At 43.3% G+C, this 21,066-nt stretch overlaps 2 protein-coding genes across 4 annotated transcripts in view; one reads left to right on the top strand and one right to left on the bottom strand.

The window, feature by feature from the left end:
- LOC149354193 (zinc finger CCHC domain-containing protein 24-like) overlaps nt 1-21,066 on the bottom strand; it is a 170,206-nt gene that overhangs the window by 76,904 nt on the left and 72,236 nt on the right. The window contains exon 4 of one of the 3 annotated variants that reach the window (XM_089583155.1): nt 12,315-12,752. The exons of the other annotated variants lie outside the window; for them this stretch is intronic. Coding sequence (XP_089439281.1) covers nt 12,690-12,752 — 63 coding nt within the window. The 3' untranslated portion in view covers nt 12,315-12,689. Of the gene's footprint in view, nt 1-12,314; nt 12,753-21,066 lie in introns of those variants that run through there. 3 annotated transcript variants of the gene reach the window in all.
- Nucleotides 1-21,066, top strand: part of LOC149354195 (sodium-coupled monocarboxylate transporter 2-like) — a 72,690-nt gene that overhangs the window by 49,291 nt on the left and 2,333 nt on the right. The window contains exons 6-13 of the mRNA XM_089583153.1: nt 2,468-2,608; nt 9,339-9,468; nt 9,601-9,689; nt 9,789-9,898; nt 11,019-11,086; nt 11,164-11,250; nt 11,348-11,514; nt 17,176-17,279. Of these exons, the coding sequence (XP_089439279.1) occupies nt 2,468-2,608; nt 9,339-9,468; nt 9,601-9,689; nt 9,789-9,898; nt 11,019-11,086; nt 11,164-11,250; nt 11,348-11,514; nt 17,176-17,279 (896 nt within the window). The remainder of the gene's footprint in view (nt 1-2,467; nt 2,609-9,338; nt 9,469-9,600; nt 9,690-9,788; nt 9,899-11,018; nt 11,087-11,163; nt 11,251-11,347; nt 11,515-17,175; nt 17,280-21,066) is intronic.

Here is a 21,066-nt window from a genome sequence, read left to right as displayed (position 1 = left end):
GCATTGCGGAATCAGTGTGTAGAAGAGACTTGTGTGAAAATAGTGGAAGATATCTATAACGATTCCATTGCTACCATAGTACTTCATAATGTCAGCAATAAAATTCATATAAGGAAGGATGTCAGGCAGGGAGACACGATCTCGCCAAGGCTATTCATCGCCTGTTTACGGGAGGAGTTTACGCTGAGGTGTTTACGCTATTCACCGCCTGTTTACGCTGATGACATTGCCTTGCTAAGGCACTCAGGAGATGAGCTGCAAAGCATGATCAATGAGTTAAACAGGCAGAGCAGAACGGTAGATCTTAAAATTAACATGCAGAAAACCAAAGTAATGTCCAACAGTCTTGCAAGGGAACAGCAGTTCACAATTGGTAGCGAGGTGCTGGAAGTGGTAAGGAATTACGTCTACTTATGGCAAGTGGCCGCTGATCCGGATCATGGAAGGGAAATAACTAGAAGAATAAGAATGGGGTAGAGCGCATATGGCAGGTTCTCTCAGGCCATGAATGGCAGTTTACCAATATCCCTCAAGAGAAAAGTATACAACAGCTGTATCTTACCGGTACTCACCTATGGGGCAGAAACGTGGAGGCTAACGAAAAGGGTTCAGCTTGAGTTAGGGACAACGCAGCAAGCTATGGAAAAAAGGAAATGATAGGCGTAACGTTACGAGACCGGAAGCGAGCACAGTGGGTGCGAGAACAAACCCGGGTTAATGACATCCTAGACGAAACCAACAGGAAGAAATGGGCTTGGGCAGGGCATGTAAAGTGAAGGCAAGATAACCGCTGGTCCCTAAGGGTAACGGAGTACAATCTAAGATAAGGCAAGAGTATCAGGGTGCGGCGGAAAGTTAGGTGGGCGCATGAGATTATGTTTGCGGGGATACGGTGACCGCAGCTGGCAAAGGACCCGTTTAATTGTTGAGTCATGGGAGAGGGCTTTGCCCCACAGTGGTCTTAGTCAGGCTGATGATGATGATGATGAAATATCTGCGTCGCTCTGCATATTTCTGTACTGATGACCCCGAGGTTGACATTTTTTCGTTGTTTAGTACTCTATCAAACAACACGAGTGAATCGAGCCACGCTCTTAGTGCCCTTCATCGGTGGTTTCAATGCCGCCATCCTGATGCTTTTTTCAACGCCGAACATGGATTCCTCTTTCTTTCTTGATTTGGGTATAATTTGCTGCAGATTTAAACTTATCATTAAAGACAACGTCTGAGCTTTAGAGAGCGCCGTCTGTGGAGTTGGTTGCTCGAACCTAACTTTGCTTTCGTGCGTTTCGTGATATGTTTTAGCCTAATTTTTCGTTTTTTCATCACCGTCAGGTTTTTACGGGCTTAATGTTCTAGCTCTGCCCGAACAATCATTGTTACCTGAATGTGGCACGGTTTAAGGGCGCTGTAGACGTTGTTTGTTGCCGTTCATTCTACGCACACAAAAAAAATGGCCGTAAAAAATGTCTCCATAGCCTAGTACATCAAACGTGTTAGAATAATGGCGGCGGCAAAACGTTCCAACGTAGTTAAATTTGGGGCATGGTTTATGGGGGTTTAACGTCCCAAAGTGACTCAGGCTATGTGGGACGCCGTAGTAAAGGGCTCCGGAAATTTCGATTGCCCAGGGTTCTTCAAAGTGCGCTGGCATCGCGAAGTACACGGGCCTTTAGAATTTTGCCTCCATCAAAATTCTACCGCCGCGGCCAGGATCGAACCCGCGACCTTCGGGTCCGCAGCCGAGCGCCACATCCGCTGAGCCACCTTGGCGGCTCAAACGTAGTAATTTAAAAATTTATATACTTCAGCTATTTATATTTCAGAGCTGCTGGTTCCTCAAACTGTGCTTGTTGCTCGTTTCCTGCAATGAGAGTTTCTGTCCTATTACCACTGTTCTCGCTTTGCGTTTTGCATTCTTCTTTAAAGCGTTCAGTACGTACAATTCCATGCCTATTACCAAAAATTGGCAGTGAACGATTTGATTCTCTCAGCTTCGGCGCGAGTTAAAAAAGTTAAACCTTTCGAGTAAAACAGCGCAACAGCGGACTACATCAGAGAAGAGCAACGACGCATCAGCACCACTTCCAACTTGTTCACTTCAAGCTGATGGATACATCCAAAAGCCACCGCACGCGTGCAGCGGACAAAACCATAACTTTTTTCTTCGTGTATCTCTTCCTTTTCTCCTTGCACAACCGCTCTGTGGACGTTTTATCGAAAAACCTCTATGTATGTGGTAACTTTGTGTACGTGGTAAGCTCGTAACGCGAGTTTTGATTTACTTAAACAGTATGCAGACCCGATCAGCCCAACACCAAGTTTTAGCAAAGATAGTAGAGTGCGGTGTAACAGTGCAATACAGCCTGAAGCTTTCCCTAAACTTCATCAGCTATGCATGCAAGTATTACATGTCGATGTCTTTTCCCCCCAGTGCACTGAATACGATGTTCAATCTATAACGCAGGATGGAGCTTGACTTTATGAGTGACGAAAACTTTTGGTCGTGCTTCCTGGGCCTCCTTGTCCACAACCTACTCCGCACCGGTATGGATCAGAGTGTCGTCCAGAGGTACATGGCTTCGAGGACTCTCAAGGAAGCCCAGAGGTATCAAGCGAAAGTTACTAAGACGCTCTCTTTTACTCCAAGCGATTGCATGCCCTACGCCCGGAAAACGATGACCAACGTGCGAAATACTAGCAAGGCTTGAGAAGAAAACAGCGCTCAAAAAAAGTCGATGCGAGAGACGAGACAATGGCAAGCGCTGACCTCAGCACTGGCGGCTAGAGTTAACACTGAGCTTAGCGCTTGTCCACGTCTCGCCTCTCGTCTTGTATCTCATTGAGCGCTATGCTTTCTTCTCAAGCACAAATCACCAACTTTCCCAAACGTATTCCCTACACTACCAAGGCTTTCATCTTTAATAGTAGCGGTCGTCACGTGTACCTTACTGTGCATTTTGAATTTTTTTGTCCTCAAGGACAAGTCATGCCTCCTTAACGCAATCTACGCCAGACCCAGATTGAATGTATTCTACAATAAGTTCTGCAGAAATTCGCAAGACGGTAGTAACTTTATAGAAGCAATATTATCCTTCCATTCGCTTACATAACTATGTGAGGAACCGAACTGGTTCCCTCTGTGACCGCATAAAACTGCATGAAGAATTTAAATGCGGAGAACAGCGCATGGCCGCGCACGCACAGTGCTCAAGATGGTCCGGTGCAAGTAGCCAGTTCGTTGTTTGTCGGCTCTTTGTGCGCAAAGCAGCTTTCTTTGACAGCTTTTCTTAACGTGCCCACTCTTTTTCATACGATCTTTCTCTATGGAAAGTCACATTACACACAAATACAACATACATACTATAGGTTGATGTCAATAGTAGAAGACCTCACCCGCACAACTAATATATGGCGTGTGATGATGAAAATTGAATTAAGCATAAAAGACAAGGCATGGCCACAATGAAATAAAAGAAATCAATTTTGATAAAGATGAAAAGGGGAAAAGGTCCAGGAGATGAAAGCAGGAAAGAGAAAATTAGGCTTCCTTTTCACTAGACTCCCTATGGGCGCCCAATAAAGTCTTTTTTTTTCCTTCTTCTTCCTCCATGTTCTTTGCTTTTCGAAGTCCTCATTGATACGTAGGATGTCTTAGTGCTCAGGTAAATTTACTAAATATAAGGTAGGTCCTGGTTTGTCAGTATTTGCTACCTGCACTCGAAAATCCTGTACGCAAAGATTTGGTTTTCTTGATTTGTAGATCCTTGCCGCTTCTTTTGTGCCAGTATGTGGTATCTTTCGATCTTCTCTTGAAATGTTAAGTGCTAATGATACATGTGGTGTTTCGTAGATGTTTGCCGATTATACTGTGTTCGATGACTATGTCGTTTTGCTGAGTTGTCCCCGTGGAAGCGTGCTAGCCCGCTGCCTTGGTGCCAGAGGAGTGTCTTCGGGAGGCAACGCAGGCATGCGGTTAGACCTATGATTTTTCCAGTACATTTTTCACCATGTCCTGTAATATTTTAAGCAGCTTTTGATCATTTGTTATCTCTGGTTTTCTTTTCTGTTTTCCAAGGTTTCCTGTCAACATTTTTTATTCATGTTTCATGAAGACATCACTGGAAGTAAAATGGAAATCATCCGTGTCCAGTGATGGCTTGCGATGAGTAGTGATTTGGGGCAAATCTTTGCGGTATTTGTTTAGTACTCCTAACCCACCGAAATGCAAATTTATTTTTCCTTCGTTCTGCCAGACGTTAATCGATTTATTTGAAAGTTTCATTTTCAGTTTCCTTTTCATGAATTGTGCAGTTATCGGCAGCTTTTCTTCCTATGCTATATCTGGCGCTATCCTGTATCTTCCTTCGCTAGCTGACCTGCTGGTTCACTGATAGTATTTCCAATGTGTCCTTTGATATAGGTTACAAATATTTGATATCTCTGGAGCCTTTGCAGTTTTTTCCTTGATTATGGGAGTAATAGGATTTATGTTGCTGGGATTTTTTATCGCTTTAAGTGCCGACAAGCTATCGGTTAGGAATGAAATTTGCAAATTTGCATATTTGCTTCAAAGTTAGTCCAATATTTTGGCAGCTAGGATTTTTGCTATATTATTTTGTTTATTTCGTTGAATACTGCGAAAGCTGCTTCGACTTTTTCGTTGTTTTTTATCCGTCTGCTTATGTTTTATTATCAGTCTCCATGTTCTCTTTTGTACACTCGAAGGCTAGTCTGAGAGCCGAGTGATACTTCCACAAGTCCTACTTGTGTAAATCTGTTCCTCACTGAACGTTGCAGCTTTCCGCCGAAAAGTTTTTCTTTCCTTAGTTATTCATTTTCTTCTTCAGTTTTAAGATGTGCAGGTCGGATATCTGCGATGGCATTAAGAGTGAGATTGGATATTTCTCTATACACTTTCTTAATAAGTACTAGTGCCGGCCCTTGTATTGTCTTAAGCTTGTTTTTTATGGCTATACTTCGTCACTGAACTGCACTGATGAGGCATAGATAATGATTCGTTCTCTTACGCTTAGATAATACAACACTCATTAAAAAAATAACAAGGTCTGTATTCAAGAAACATCTCTCACACAATAGCGCTGGGTGATTTACCAACGCTCATGTGCTGGCCGGTAGTTACGCTCAACGAAAAACGCGTCGGCCAATCATTAGCGTGAGATGCTTTAGGAGCACCGCGTAGGCTCTGCAAGGGGGAGATAATAACAAGTTATAAGTAAATAGTAAATTGTAGCGTTTTACGTACTGATGCGGCACATATAAGGGACGCCGTAACGGAGGGCTCCGGGTTAGTTTAGACCATTTGGAGTTCTTTAACATGGGCGGAAATCGCACAACACACGGGCGTTTTTGCAATTTGCCGTCATCGAAACACGGCCGCCGCGGTGGCTCAGTGGTTATGGTGCTCGGCTGCTGATACAAAAGACGCGGGTTCGATCCCGGCCACGGCGGTTTTAGATGGAGGCGAAATTCTAGAGGCGCGTGTGCTGTGCGTTGTCAGTGCAGGTTAAAGAACTCCAGGTGGTCGAAATTTCCGGAGACCTTCACCACGGCGTCCCTCATAGCCTCAGTCGCTTTGGGACGTTAAACCCCCATAAACCAAGCCAACCAACCAAACCGAAACACGGCCGCCGCGGCCAGGATCCAACCCGTGACCTTGGGATCAGCAGCCGAACGCCAAAGCCGCCTAGCCACCACAGCGGGCAACAAGCTATAAGTACATGAGAACATACATTGTTACCACAGGCAGACATTGTTTGCACATGTAGCCTCAAACATCAAAACAGCAGGGACTTCCCCATGTGTTAGCGTGGAAGTAAGTCCGAATCAAATCGAAGTTCCTCAATAATCTTAGCTGACACTTCGATCGAGCGACCTATCTTTGCCAACGCTGCCTCTTAGTTCTCGGCTTGTTAGTTTGCTGCGGTTTTGTCATGACGCCACGGGTGCTGCAACTGCTGGTAGCAGAAACTGTAACGAGAAAGCGATGTGATGTAACGTGTTTCCAGGATACACGTAGAATGTGTGAAGCTGTCCACGAGATTCATGGAACTGGGTAGGCGGTGAGGTGCTGACGAAGAGCAAAAGTGGCGTGAAGATCACCCGAATAAAACGATGGATGAAGCAAAGAATTGAATGAGGCAAGTCCGGAGTAGCCAGAAAAAAAAATGATGAAAGGTGGTGCGAAGTAGGCAAAGCATATTTCGACGCCAAGAAGATTCATGAAAAGGGCTCCTGAATTTTGACAGGACAGGCATTATGCATATCCTTAAAACAGCGATGGTCCATATACTCCACAGCAAATCTTTCAAGAAGAATTATATAGAAAAAGAATACACTCCTCGTAAAAACAACTCCAAAGAATGAAGTGCAAAAAAAAGCCAAAAAAAGGCCTGGAATATGACCAATATCCAAAAACAGTCACTGAAGAACACTTGCCACATGTTATGACACGTCATAAAGGAAAAAATGATGAAACATATTTCGATACGAATGTCATAAAAATCATAACATTTCATCCCGCTAAATCTATAAGTACGCCAGCAGAAAAGTGAGAAAACACAGTAGTTTGGGCCACAAAGAGATACAAAAAAGAAACATGTGGGCAGATTTGGTCGCCATTCCAGACTGCGCCCTGCGAACCGGGACCGTCATAGAGGTGTCCCACATCACATTACGATCGCAAACCACTCCTTGCTGGCAAACTGACTACGCATTATACTTTTGCCCACTTTTAAAAAAATCAACAAAGTACCGCCGGCGTCATTCTGCGTTCTTCATATTTCCGTCCGCCCAATCATATAAAATAATAATGCCTCAAACGAAATCTTTTCTATATTCCTTTGGCGCTAAATACCTCGGGCGTTTATTCGTGTCGTTTGAACCCTTGATTCAAGACGCACGTCTTGATTCAAGACCCAGAATAATGCGTAAGAGCAATACCCAGCGCACGTTGCCCCAAAATGCCATGTACTGAACGTAACGACCAAATGCACTAACTTCTGCACGCAGAAGCAAATAACAATATTCACGAAAGGTAACTAAATTCAATCATTAGAAGCAAAACCCCACGAAGCAAATATTTTCATCCTCGCCAGAAACTTGCACTCATCACAGGAAATAAAATATATGGAACCCTGTCTCCAAAACTAACGCTTAAAATGTGCAACTTTTCGGTATGAGCAAATTATTGTCAACCACGGGGAAATAACAGCGCTCTGCTAATTTCCGAATGTCTTTTCTCTGTTGTGAATTCAGATTGAAAGCCATGACAGAAAACTTCTCCCTCTCGCAAACCGTACACACGAAACTAACTTCTGAGCCTAAAGTTTAGTCCACTAAGTATTTTTTTCGTCTCATCAATGCTCCTTTTCTTGACGTTTACTTTCCCCACAAATTCGAAAAGCTACTTCTCTGTTTTCTTCGACCCAACTGTCCCGTTATCTATTCTCCGTTTAATATTATCCCTGACTGTCTCGTCTTTCTCCGCACATTGAGGACAAAGTCACCTTTTCTGCTACCGCACCTCCTTCTCTCCTCCTAGCCGTATAGTCTTCCGACAAGACCTCCGCATAATAATGACGGCTGCCAAGGGCGGCTTACACGCTCTCTGCTTCACTCAAATTGTCTCCCGACGCATGTAATATTTCTGAAACAAACGTTCAAACAGAGAAATGTGGTCAGTGGCGTTCAGAAGCGGCGTAAAATTCTAACCCACGGTACGGCCTTTTTAGACTGTTCACTTTCTCCGAGCATGACGCTATCTTTCCGCCTAGAGCCTCCTATGCCCCTTCAACGCTCCGGGGACGCCAGAGACCTATTTTACGAGTTCCCAATATATTACACAGCATTATTGCCCTCTACTATAAATAATCGCACACTTTGCCTCTCTCTGCTATAAAATACTAACGCGAGAGCGTTAAAGGCCAAAAAATCCGTTGTCGGCGTTGTGAGTGAAAAATTACGAACATCACTCTGGCAGGTGGTGCCCAGAGAGCAACCCAGGTGGGAGGTGGGCCACCTAGGTCACGTGACCTTGCAGCATCATCAAAAACTGCCCACCGGATAGTGTCACCACCGGATAGTGAGCAAACTGCCCACCATGGCAGGTGGCAGTTAAATTAATGATTGGTCGCTCGGGAAGACCAACCTAGGCCGCACAAGGCCCACTGCTGGGAGCTCATACCATCGCAAGGCAATGGCTCATCGCTTAACCGCTGCACCACTGCACCAGGAGGGGCATGATGACTCCCTGAGATCTATGAATTTGAAGTAGAGAATGGCCTTCTGCATATATGGTAATTAACCGAATATGCTACCACGTCCTACCCTTGCCGCGGAGCTTAAGTGTCGCCCCCAATTCTTTGTGCGTATATTTTCTCCCGCCACAGCCGCTTTAGACTTACTACACCTGCTTCTTTTTCTCGACGCATTTTTAGAGCTCGGGTGCACTTACACTGCCTTTAAAACTTGATCTGTCTACGTCCATATCAATTCTCCACCTGGCTTCGCTCAACACGCGGCACTCCTTTTGCGTTCTCTTGATTGCGTTCTTGATTGTGGGTGTTTTTATTTTCTTTTGCTCCTTCTGTTCCCGTTACTTTCAATCCGCGACTTCACGCACTGAACAGGGTTCTCGAAACACCCATTTCACCGGCCTGCTTTCTCGTTCCTGTTTCTTCCTAACAACCGCCACCAGCAGGACCAGCGTGCATGACGTCATGACTATAAGCATACGAAACTAAACCAGATATGCTGCGCCCCTGTTGCGAAGTCCACCAGGCTTTCTGATGTATATCAGTTTATTCCGCCTGGCTTTCACACAGGGGATCACATTGTCTAACATTGTACTTACGCTTTGATACATGGCAAGCAACAGAAACCACAGTAAAGATTGCCTAATCATATCCGTCTCTTCCTTTTCAGGTCAAGTTGCTTATGTCACCGGGCAAAACGCAATTGGTTCATCAGGGATTTTAAAGCGTAAACAGATGCTACTTCTTGATCTTGGATACATAAAATTCCGATAACAAGAGCACTGAAACGAAAATTCAGATCTTCATGAGCCTGAAACTGGTTCTTACTGGCCTGTCGGCCTGCGCCTGTCTTCACCGTTTTGCACTGCGGTGAGATCGAGGCGCTACTTTGCACCGGTGCAAATGACGTGTATTATTCCGCCAGCCAGCTGATTCCACATGCTCATGAGTAGCACGCGTACAGGCTCTATTACGCTCTGCAGCAGGCCGCACGTGCTCATCATGCCCTCGGTGGAGCGGATTTGGTTACAGTGTACGATTAATTACCTTGGTGTCTTCCAGGACGATGTGCATTGGTGTGTTACTCAATATCGTCTACATGACCGTCATAGGACTAATGGCCATGGCCTTAATCTATTGGTACCGAGACTGCGATCCTTTGTTGGCCGGCGCAATCAAGAAGTACGATGAGGTAGTATATTTGTTTAGTCTTCGATCGTAGCGCTTAAAGTAAATACGGATTCGTGTATTACACACACCCCTCTTGGTCCATTCAGCCGCTACGGCAATATGTTCTTGATCAGTTTCCTTCTCTCTTTTTCAGATCCTGCCGTACTACGTCAAAGAACACTTATTTAATTTTCCGTGTTTTTCTGGCCTTTTTCTTACCGGTGTCGTAAGCGCAGCCACAAGGTATTATGCAAATAATGTTTACTTGCATTTGTAAGCAGTACTTCATTAACTGTGAACTGTCCGGTACACGTAAATACACTTTTCGCATCTATTTTTCAGCACAATCTCATCAATTATAAACTCTCAGGCAGCTGTCTGCTATATGGACGTCGTCTCTACGTTCGTCAGACTCGAAGAGAACACAGCAAGCCACTTAACTAAAGGACTTGGTGCGTTAGCGCAGACATTTCTTTTTAAATTTTCCTTGCACATTAAAAGCATTTTATGAAAATCCGTAATCTTGCCGGCTGCAGGTTGGCACGGTTTCCAACCCTTCTTCAAAGTATTATATACGAATAGCAGCTTCAACATTTTTGCAGGTGAAAACCTAAACTACATGAGTTATTTAGCGTTCGCTCTGATCGCAAGTTATCGGCAAGGATAACAGTCTCATGCAGACGCCTGAGGTGTGACTGAAATGAACAAAGGGATGAATTTAACTGCGCTCAACACAAGTTTGGTTTTCCAAAGGTTTTTCGGCTGTTCCGATGAAAACTTTGTAGAAAAAAGAAAGAACACTGAGGCGCTAGTGCAGTTTATTATAACTTGCTTATTTCTAGACGACCGTAAGATAGTGGCCCTGGCAACTACACTGCAATAAGTGGCGAGGTACCTGCAACAATGTCTACCGCTTTACCGCGGCTATTTTTTCACACAAAACACCAGTTTACGATCGTTTCTAAATTAATTTTCAGCATATGTCAGACTAAATTTTTGTAATCTAACTTATTTGGTAGGACTGCAGATTTACTTGAGCAGAGAAAGCACTGCAATTTCTTTGAAAAAAAATCAGTATTGTCACTCGATTCACAGTCGTTTGTCCTGCGCCCATGCATTCACAGGGACTCCTGCTGAATCAGCACAATATTATTTGTTTCAAAACTGCCACTGTGAAATAACTGCGGGAATAATTGAAGTGGAAGTCAAATTTTTCGCTTTCAAATCACTGGATATCAACATCCTATGATTCGTGCCCAAGAACATGCGCTAGGAGTGCCTTTTTTGTTCTACTGCTTTTGTGGACACGCCGACTGCCTTTGAAGATTCATATCCAGAAATCGCGCTTCAAGAAGCAGCTTACGGGGAAAGGGGGTTGTGAAAATGCTTCGGATAAAACCTAATTTGAAGCTATAGAGGCTACAAGTGGGAAGGTCAACGTTTCAAACTTCGGATTTCAATCCCACGTTATGCAATTATTTTTAGACACCTAAAGGAGTGCTCGTGTTTTGTTTACTTGTACTCTGTTGTTGTTGTTATTAACCACTCATCGCTTTCTTCTTTCTCCCCTAGCATTCCTTTTTGGAATTATGATGACCATCTATTCACTGATTGTGCCTCACTTGGGATCCGCAGTTCGGGTAAGCTGACGGGCCTTTCATTTTATGCTTTAAGACGCACCACGGATTATTCATATGTCCTCTTTTTTTGTCTGCAGGTGGTCGTTATAATGCACAACGGTGCCTCCGGTCCGTTTGTCGGAATGTTTCTTTTGGCGTTCCTCTTTCCATGGGCGAACAGCAAGGTAATGGAGAAATTCTCCCTAGGCAGTTGTGTTTTATTTAACTACCTCATATTCACTGTTCTCACTGGACGTTTTTGCTATACCTTTCCTTCTGCAGGGCGTAGTTGCGGGAACGCTCCTTACGACAGCACTTCAGTTCTGGCAGATGTTCGGGAAGATCTATTACGGAATCCGGGCTCCGTTAATGCCACTCACCACGGAATTTTGCCCCGTTAATTCAAGCTCGATGGCAATGCACACGCCATCCCTACCCAGCGTTCACAGGTGAGCCTTGTTTGTAGGAGGAGTGAATCTCGAAAGGTTAAAAGAGCTCATTGTTTAACTACTTTGATATACTGACCGCATTTCTGGGAGGTAATTTTACTGATCTCTCTGAACCAAACTGCACTGCCTTTTCAGTAGTCTTCAAGGTGTATAAAAGCTTACGCCCGCAAAGGCTTCACTTCTACGAATTCATATTTTGAAGAAAGCTTGGAAATTTTATCTGTTATTATTTATCAGGTTACACTGATGTCAACACGGCGATTTTGGGACACACATAGCCCATCAGAAGCGGATAAAATGGTACTGATGCACAAATAAGTAACTGCATCGTGTCCTCACAAGACATAAAACAGCGCAGAAATCAAATAACTATCATACAGTACACGACGGAAGACGGAATATTTTTCTTACGGTCCGCACTGCTAGTAGCAGTAGAACAACATTTTCTGGAAGTTCATTCAGGGCCAAGTAGCAGTCCATGGCACTCAAGCTTTACGTTAACGTGCAAAGTCTATGTCCAAGTAGCTTATTTTGAGAATGATCATGTCCACTTGGAATGATCAGGAAAAATATGTAGGCTGATGCCGTTTTATTTCTTTGTTTATTCATTCGTTCATTCATTCACAATGCCGCTGAAGGTCTTCGTGTGAGGGCGTTGCATAATCGCATAGGGACATTTCTGGGCAGTGAGTGTTTTGGTTTTTTTTTTTTGTCTGCTTTGACTTTGGTATGATTTGTCGAACTTTCGTCTCATAGACAAAAGTGGCAATTATTATATACTGCTTGAATATACAGCGTTGAACATCCGGCGCATCTTGTCCTCTAAAGACCTGTCTGATCAGACAGAAGAGACAGCACGGTTTGCAATCCATAGAGAAATAGCGAGAAACATAGATAGAATCTTCACCATTAAGTAAAGGATACACACCTCGTCGTAATAAAGCTCAATAAGTCATATGAGCAATTCTCAATCAGTCTGGCCTCCAGGAAAGTAACGTTTTATTAAGGTGCAAACTTCTAAAGAAAGATTAAACTGAGTCTATAGAATGCCTTCTTTCCCAGGAACAGGCATCCATTTTTTTATATAGTCCCCATCAGCTGCAAGGAACTTCCATAACCGGTGCACTAGTCTCTGAGAGTCGTCATAGAGGAATGGGGTGGCTCTCTTGTTTCCATCACCTGGCAGCCTGGATATAGCGCCATTGAACATCTGGTTGTCTCCAAAGATAAAGGAGCATCTAAAAGAAACACGCGTCAAGTGGGAAAAAGAGGTCAATGTACACTGGGCCGTCGACCGATTCTTCTGCGACGGCATGCAGAAACTAGTGCACGGGTGGCGAAACTGCGCATGTCTGGCAAAAGCGGCGTTCAAAACGTTAATGCGAATGCGGCATCTCTCACTCTTATAATTTATTAAAAAAGTTACAGCCCAAGACATAACACTTTCTGAATATCCTCGCAAAGTTTGTGGCAGTAGAGTCCTGGAGGTCAATATAAAATCACAAAGATGACACGGTGGACAAGGTCCATGAAGATGCCGAAACCACAGCAACAAATGTAAAAATGTATCGTTGTATTTTGACTGTTGAATTCGATGTAAAATCGGAAAGAATGTAGAAAAGAAAGGTAGCCCGAAACTATATACTGAACTCCACACATGGCCGAACAGAGCCACATTAGAATTTGCGTCAAGGAAAGAAGGAACACCCTAATAACCACGAAAACGTGTTTAGCCAATGTAAGCGCCGCAAATGAGCAAGGACAAGGTCAAACAGAGAGCGATCAATAAAATAAACTTTCGCTCGTGGAAATGCTCTAACCTCAAACTTTTTGAACAGCCGAATGGATAGAGTAAATATAAAACAGACTCCATTATGTGAGCCGATTCCCAGCATCATACAAAATGTAGAGGTCTTAAGCAAAATTGATTGCAGTGCCCACAGAATCACGATGTCTCAGATTAGCCTAGACTTAAAAAGAAATACGGATAGTTGCAAAAATAAGCGAATAAATGAGTTGGTAGTGGGAAAATTGTACTCTTGTACAAGAACTTGCTCGAAAACAGACGTTTCACCTAAGCCGAAGTAGGTCAGCATTACGAAGAGGCTGTGAGTCACTTCTTAATCAATTATTCGCACAGCGTATATTATACGAGCTGAAGTAGCTAGCCAGTACACCAGCAAACCATATTAAGCCATATGATATCATATGAAAGTATCGGACCAGAAACGCACGCCCACTCTAGCATAATAAGCAACATTAATCAGTAATCGAATGAAAATGGAAGAACAACGACATTATAAAATATTCACTGCACAAAATTAACCAAGGTGCCAGAAAGAGAAATAAAGAAAGGGCATGCTAGTCTTTTCTTCGCCGTATGCCTTCGTAAATTCAGCGTCGTAGGCATCATCATGGTTGACACCTAATTTCTCCAGGTTTTCGCTTTGCTGCTTCCGAAAGTATAACACGAAGAACATGCCCAGCAATCGTGGAAAAAAAAAACATTTTTGAAGGAGAAAAAGTTTTTGGACGCAATTTTTTCATATATTGGAAGACTTCACTATAATAATCAATATATCCGCACATCTCCCGTCGGCATGCTTGCATTTGTTTGCTACTAGCGTTTTTGGTATCATGAAAAGCGCTCCCTGCTGGTTTTCTATGGCAGTCTTAACTGCTCCATGAGAGCGATGGAAAATCTTTAAAAGAAATATTTTGCTTGACATCGGAAGAATGGATCATTAACTTCAATATTTCCATAACAGTACCTTACAATTTTCCAATATTGAAAATTTCTCTACAAGAACGTTGGACATACAAAAACTGAAACTATGATGAAAACCGGATAAAACCGCGCTATGTGAAAAACCAAATGTACGTACTAAAAAACAAACACAGTAATCTGATTACCAATATGCGCAATGCACAATATTCAAGTGATAGGAGTGTTCTTTGATAAACTGCCATTAGTAAAACGAACTAGATGGTTATGCCCATAGAAATGAGTAGAAATCAATGAAAAACTAAGTATTCTGGTTTAAACTGAAACTGAAATAAGGAAAGCCCTAAAATATACCAAAATATACCAGCAGGAGAATGGGCAGAAATAGATCAAGTAACAGCAGTTTTGCTCAAAGACGGCGGAAATATTCTGTTCAGAAGGCTTGGTACTTTGCATAATTATTTCCTCATAACCACAAGTGTACCAAACGCATAAGACGTTCTCGCATAGTACTACATAAGAAAAATTTAACAATCTTAAAATTTTTAAACCCACTAGACTCCTGTCTGTGGGTTCTCAGTGAAGTATTACTAACGCGTTTGATAAGAAAATCTGAGCAGCATTGTACTCCAACAAACCTCAGAGTAGACTTATTTTCAGAAAGGGTACTCGATAAGCATGCATACCATCAAGCGAGTGACCGAGAAATGCGCAAAATGCAGCGTGTCCCTGTTTATGGCTGCAATGCACTACGAGAAAACATTTGATTTAGTTAAAAACAGCGGTGGGCATGAAGGCTAGGTGCTGCCAGTGTATGGAGAAGTCACACGAAAACCTGCTAGAAAATATTTGCAAAGACAGCTCACAGACTCTACACTTCGATAACATTAGGGTAAAATAGTAAAGGTGTGCGAATTTCTATATCGAACCGAACTCAAATACTGTAGCTTTGCTGCCGAATCGAATACAAATCGAATAGTGAGAGAACCGAACCGTATATGCATCGAATACTGCTACGAATTTTCGCTTCGGGTGCAAATATTCAAAGAGCAATTGTGTGAAACAGGGAACGGTATGGCGCTATTACTTACGCAGTTATAGCAGTTAAAAGACGCAACACTTGCCTCCATTACTTACCGCAACACTTACCGCAACATGAACTCAGTACGATAACTCGATCATCGGTAAGTTATACGCATAGGAAAAGTGCCTTTTGCTGTCGATAACGGAGAGATTAGACTAGTGCCACATAGGACGGGCGAAAGTTACGTATGAGCCGTGGCCTCCGAGATTGGGCATCAAGGCCTGGGTCGCTGAACCTGTATGCATCCTACAGCGTCGTCCTATCTCTGAGGACATGTATGAGCATTGTGAACGACGTACACGCGAATGGACCGCGTCGTGGCGCAGAACCCTTCATCGCACGCATACCGAAAGCGGCAGCATGGCACGTGGCGTGAGTGGTCCTTGTATTGGAATAGTCGTGGAAGAAAATTACGGCAAGCATTATTCGAACTTTGTGTCAATTGTTCGAAAAGTATTCAAAAACTTGCGAACCTATTCGGTTCGTTTAGAATTATATTCGTTTAGAATTCGTTTAGAACCTATTCGGTTCGTTTGGAATTATCGCACTGCCAGTGTAACAAAAATGAAATCTAATCTTAAACTCTCCTTACTCTCCACTCGCCGTAAGCTTACACGCATTTGCCTCTTCCATAAAATTTACTATCACAATCCTTGCCTGAAAGCCATCTGTGTAAAGGCACCATCTTTCATCTCGCCTCGCATAGACCACAATCAAAAAGTAGCTGTTCCACACTGCCGCACAGTGGCCTGCTCTAATTCCTTCCTCCCTAAAACATGTCGTGACTGGAATAATCTTTCACCCATAGCCACCTGTGTTAGCGACACTGCGCGTTTTAAAAGCAAATTACTCGCACTGTTAGAATCAGACCAATTGTGATATGTTGTTTACCCATATATAGACTATATAAGGTTTCTTTTTTGCATTCCTTTTATTTTTTTACTCCTGTACTTTTGTTTTCAATGTTTTCGTCCTCTGTCTCTAGCATCTTTCAATATTGTACATATATATAGCCCTGTTTTTTATCTATGTATTGTTTTTTTTCACTGTCCCACCCCCTCTGTAATGCGAAAGCCCTGAGGGTAATATAAATGAAATGAAATGAAATGAAATGAAATATGTTGAACATGCAATATTTAATTCATTCCACGAATAGAATAGAAGGACATTCGGTTCGCCATTTGAAAGTTTCGAATATTGGAACACACCTGGAAAACATGTCCAACATTATCGTAGAAAAATTTTGAAAACTGGACAATGTAAGTACAGTTATGGAAATATTGAAGGCAATGGCCCATTCTTCTCATATATAGCAAAATCTTTCTTTTGAATTGTTTCCATCGATTGCATCGAACAGTTACGACTGCCATAGAAAAGCAATTGGGAACGCTTTTGACAATTGCAAAAACATTATTAGGAAAAAAATGCGAGACTGCCGTCGCGTGATCTGTGGATATATTGACTGCTACAGTGAAATGTTATAGGAAAAAACTGCGTCATAAACGGTTTCCCTCTCAAAAATTCCTTTGTCCAGAATTGTTGGGTATGTACCAACATAAAGGCATTTCAGGAAGGAAGACCCGACATTTTAGCTGCTATTAAGCGCACCCCTGCAAAAATATTCAGAGGTTTTCAGTGCCTCTCTCTTTGTTCGTGTCCTTAAACTGTTTTTCGCGTTCGATTTCTGTTATCCGAGGATTAGGAATCTCCCTTCTACTTTCTACCGATTCAAAGCAAATTTCCAGTGCGCCGACACTTAACTAACTGAGCTGTGGCAGCCATGAGTTCTCACTGCTACACAGAACTATAATGGCTGTGTGAACTCTACATAAATCTGTGTGCTACATTGCAGCGATGACGATGTGTTCCCGCTGTACCGGTTCTCATCAAACTGGTGCGTCTTGTCTTCAGCGGTGCTCACTATCGTGATCGGCTTGGTGGTCAGCTTTCTCACAGGTGAGTATTCTACCCCTACGAAACCGATACAAAACCGAACAGCGTGTACGAAGCAACCATACACGGCTCCAGGCACAAGGTCGCGTACAATTTTGCGCACGAATTCCGCGCTCGCAGAACCCAGCAAGCACGAACGCTGTGCTCTCAGCGGCGATAATGTGTGAACGGTCTTGTGCGAGGAAGAAACGAAACTGATTCTTGAGGAGTGCAATGAAACAAACGTCAAATACGTACCTTTAGAGACCAACTCGTTTTCGGCTCATATCCTTTCCAACGCCTCCCTTGGAGATTGTTACCCAAGAATTGAACAGCAAATAAAATGAGCTGAAGACTTCATCGAAGGCATTGTCAGCATGCTGCCTTAATTTTAATAACAATAGTCTAACGTTCCAGCAAACACCGCTGTCTCGGTGTATCTGGCGGGCCTTGGACACTGGCCTTCTCTCAAAGGTATGCTGAATACATAAACACGACACTCTGCGGTGACGGAAGGAAAGTTGAAAACCTCCGAAAGCGCTACAAGCAAGAAGATTTCATTCTTGGCGTTTCTAACATGCCTGCAGTCGGAATAAGACATCATTGAAAAAGGCTCCAGGCTTCTCTACGTTAGAACGAAGGAGACAGCGACCACTGCCGGCCTTCATCGGATCGTAGTCACCTATCTACTTCCCTTCTCAACTAGCAATACTACCTTCCTTGCAACGGGCTCGATCCTGCTTGCAAGCCTCAAAACGAATGGACGCTTACAGCAGCCGCCATAAACGCCTTCAACGACCTTGACTATCCGTTGTATTCTTCATATAAGTCCGTTGGTGAGCTGCAGGACAATTTAAATGATGTTTGGAAAAGAACACACCCCTACGCGATGTCGAGAACAAAGTCAAAGAGGTGGTTGATGACTGAACAGTTTGAAGCCCAGCTAGAAGCAACTGAAAGTGATAGAGATGTTCATTTGCTAAGCTAAGTCTAATGTGTCGAGAAGAATCGCGGAAACGCAACACGCGACCGATGAAATTCGAGTGCGTCAGGTGTTTAATAAAGTTCCAAGAACACCTCAGCAAAAAGCAAAGTCAACAGAAAAACTCCCTGGGCTGGAAATGAGGAAGTTTCGCGGAACCATGCTCGACTGGAGTTCCTTGTTGAATAACTTCGAAGTTGTCTGTAAACAGTGGATACATCGACGTACTTTAAAAGCTATGCCTGGCTGGAAGTGCAGGAGATACCATCAAGTGGTCTTTCCTTTAGTCATGAAAACTACCACATCGCAGTTTACCTTCTGAATGAGGTATTGGTGACAAAAAAAACTAGCTGCAAATATCCAGTTAACCAGCCTACTACGCCTGAGAACCATTTCTTCAGTTAACGGCATAAAATATTACGAAGTCTTTACGACGAAGTAGCGAAGGATAAAAGAATAAAAGGGCCACTGGATAGGTTTTAGAAATCGACGAGCTTAAAATGGTCGAATGTGTGAAACTTGCAGGTAAAGCATACGAAGTTTTTTGGGCTAGCATTTGAAATGGTGACGTAATCACCAATTAAAATCGCGACGGTCTTCAAGCTTCTCCGCAGCGCGCAACTCCAATTGAGGGGGCGCCTGATGACGTCATCGAAGGTATCGGCACATTTCCTACGCATAAACTCCTGTTTTGAAGGAAAAAAAGCAACGCCACAGAAAGCAAAGCCCGCCGAGCGTTGTTTACCAGCTTCCAACGAGGCATGGCAGGGTGTGGCTGACGGCAGCGGTAATTTGAAAGCATACCTTCCATGACTTCACATTGAAATTCCCCGCACTCCTTCGGTGCTTTGATGGGAAGCGCAAAAATCAAGCGTCGATTGCATCACTATTTTAAATGTTAGTGCAAGAACACTAGGCATGCTTCACCTACAGCCTATATAGATTTGAATACTTGAATATTGCGAAATTCTCAAAAAGTAATGCAGTTGCTCTTTAAGCCTCGAAACCTAAGTGTGAAGCACGAAGAATCCAGAGCCTTGTTCGGCGTGTCTGTTGAGAATTGTTCGCGCCGTGAATTGTTACTTCGGCACTGCCAACGGAGGACCGAAGAGACCCATATGGGTTTTTTAAGCATGTTTTCTTTATCAGTAAACTTCCAAAGGAAAGAGGTTCACTGCAGAGGAAAGACATTAGAAGTCGTCAAAAACGTGTTAAACTGAATGGAGGAATCAAAGTTGAGTCATAAGAGTGCTTCAAAGGCTGAAAAAATAGCATCCTGCAAAAGCCTCCCGCAAGGTCGAGCTTCTTTGTTGCCACACCTGTCAGGACCGACATTTCCTCAGAACACAACTCTGAATGTTTCCGCCTCCTGAGAACTTCAAGTACCAAGCGTGATTTCATACGCTGACAACGCTGTTCTCCTAATAATAGGCAAGGTCTGGCCTTATACACTGTCTCATGGATGGCGACAATCAGCTTATGTTTACCACGAAGGACACATCTGAAGAGCTTTGTTGTAACCTTGGTTAAAAAACAACGGCGTTTCGAATCTTCAGAGACTCCTGTTCGGCTAAGCAAAGGTAACGGCGCATAGAACTGCGGATGAAGAGCAGATATGACTCCCAGAAGATCAGAGTTCAAGCCTTGTAAGTCCTTACATTTTTAGTGCAACAACTTTTACAATGGCTGAGTTATCTACAAAATGCGGCGTCATCGACATTCAACTTGTAGACCATGCCGAAGACAGATGCCAGCCACAGTATCGAGATCTTCATTTCTGGACTACTACTGACAAGTTGCCCCTGACAAAACTATACGGCTAGACAGTGGATTAACAGCACTTTAAACGTTGTCGAATGCAGCCCCAGCCAAAGTTCCAAAGCGCACGAGATATCAACTCATTTGCCACCTCAATTAAGAAGGTTTTCTTACGGAAAGATAGCCATTACACGGACAGCTTATCTTAAAAATATAAGCATTTTTGAATATCCAGTCATCAATAGGTAAACCTTGCAGATGACACTGTCTTCAAGGAGTTCGAACAGATCATGATAAAAAGGAAATACACATGTGAGGTTAAATTTTCTAGAAAAAAACGCTGTCGAACTGGATTCAACTTGCGGGAATCGCAACCTCTCCTCAAGAAAGTCACTGGACACCTCCTCAGGAGCGACCAAGGATAACTCAAGCGCTATAATATTGGTATGATGCAATACGTAAATACCAACTTCGTGGACACCATACCTACTCAACAGGGCCGGTCTACTTCCTACTACATAAAGCTCTCATCAGCAAGAGAGTCGCATAGCCTTCGATGCCCCTTTCAGTGCACCCGGCAGATTCTCCCTGAACGATCCGCGCACCGGGCTGAGCTTGAATCCATCAATTCTTGCCCTACACCTGAAGTTTAGGACGTACATGCCCGACATAAGAGGCGAAATCAAGTGGGAAGTTTTCTATATTTCGTTCTCCTAGAGAAACCGCGACGCGCTACGATACCTTCCATTTAAGCCCAAGCCAAACATTGGCTAGAACTTGTTTAACGAAGCGATTTAGAGAATAAAATGCCACTTGGTGAAAAATCAAGCTAATTGTTTTTTCCACGTTGCACGCTCCACATTGATGCGTTGCACAGCATACAGCAACGCAGTTGAAATATCAGTTTAAATGGACGACTGCGCATGCAGTAACCTATCCAAACACCTAACATAGAATGTTAGGTGTTTCGCTGTGTTCTAAGTATGTCACTGCGCGTGTTCAAAAAGCGCTTGCGAAGCGATGATGTAAATATTTGAGCTCGAAAGTAAGCAAATGGTTCATTGCATGCGT

This window comes from Amblyomma mixtum, chromosome 3 (genome assembly GCF_055824585.1).
Source record: "Amblyomma mixtum isolate Tamu chromosome 3, ASM5582458v1, whole genome shotgun sequence".
NCBI lineage: Eukaryota > Metazoa > Arthropoda > Arachnida > Ixodida > Ixodidae > Amblyomma > Amblyomma mixtum.
This window is presented reverse-complemented; position numbering and strand designations above follow the sequence as displayed.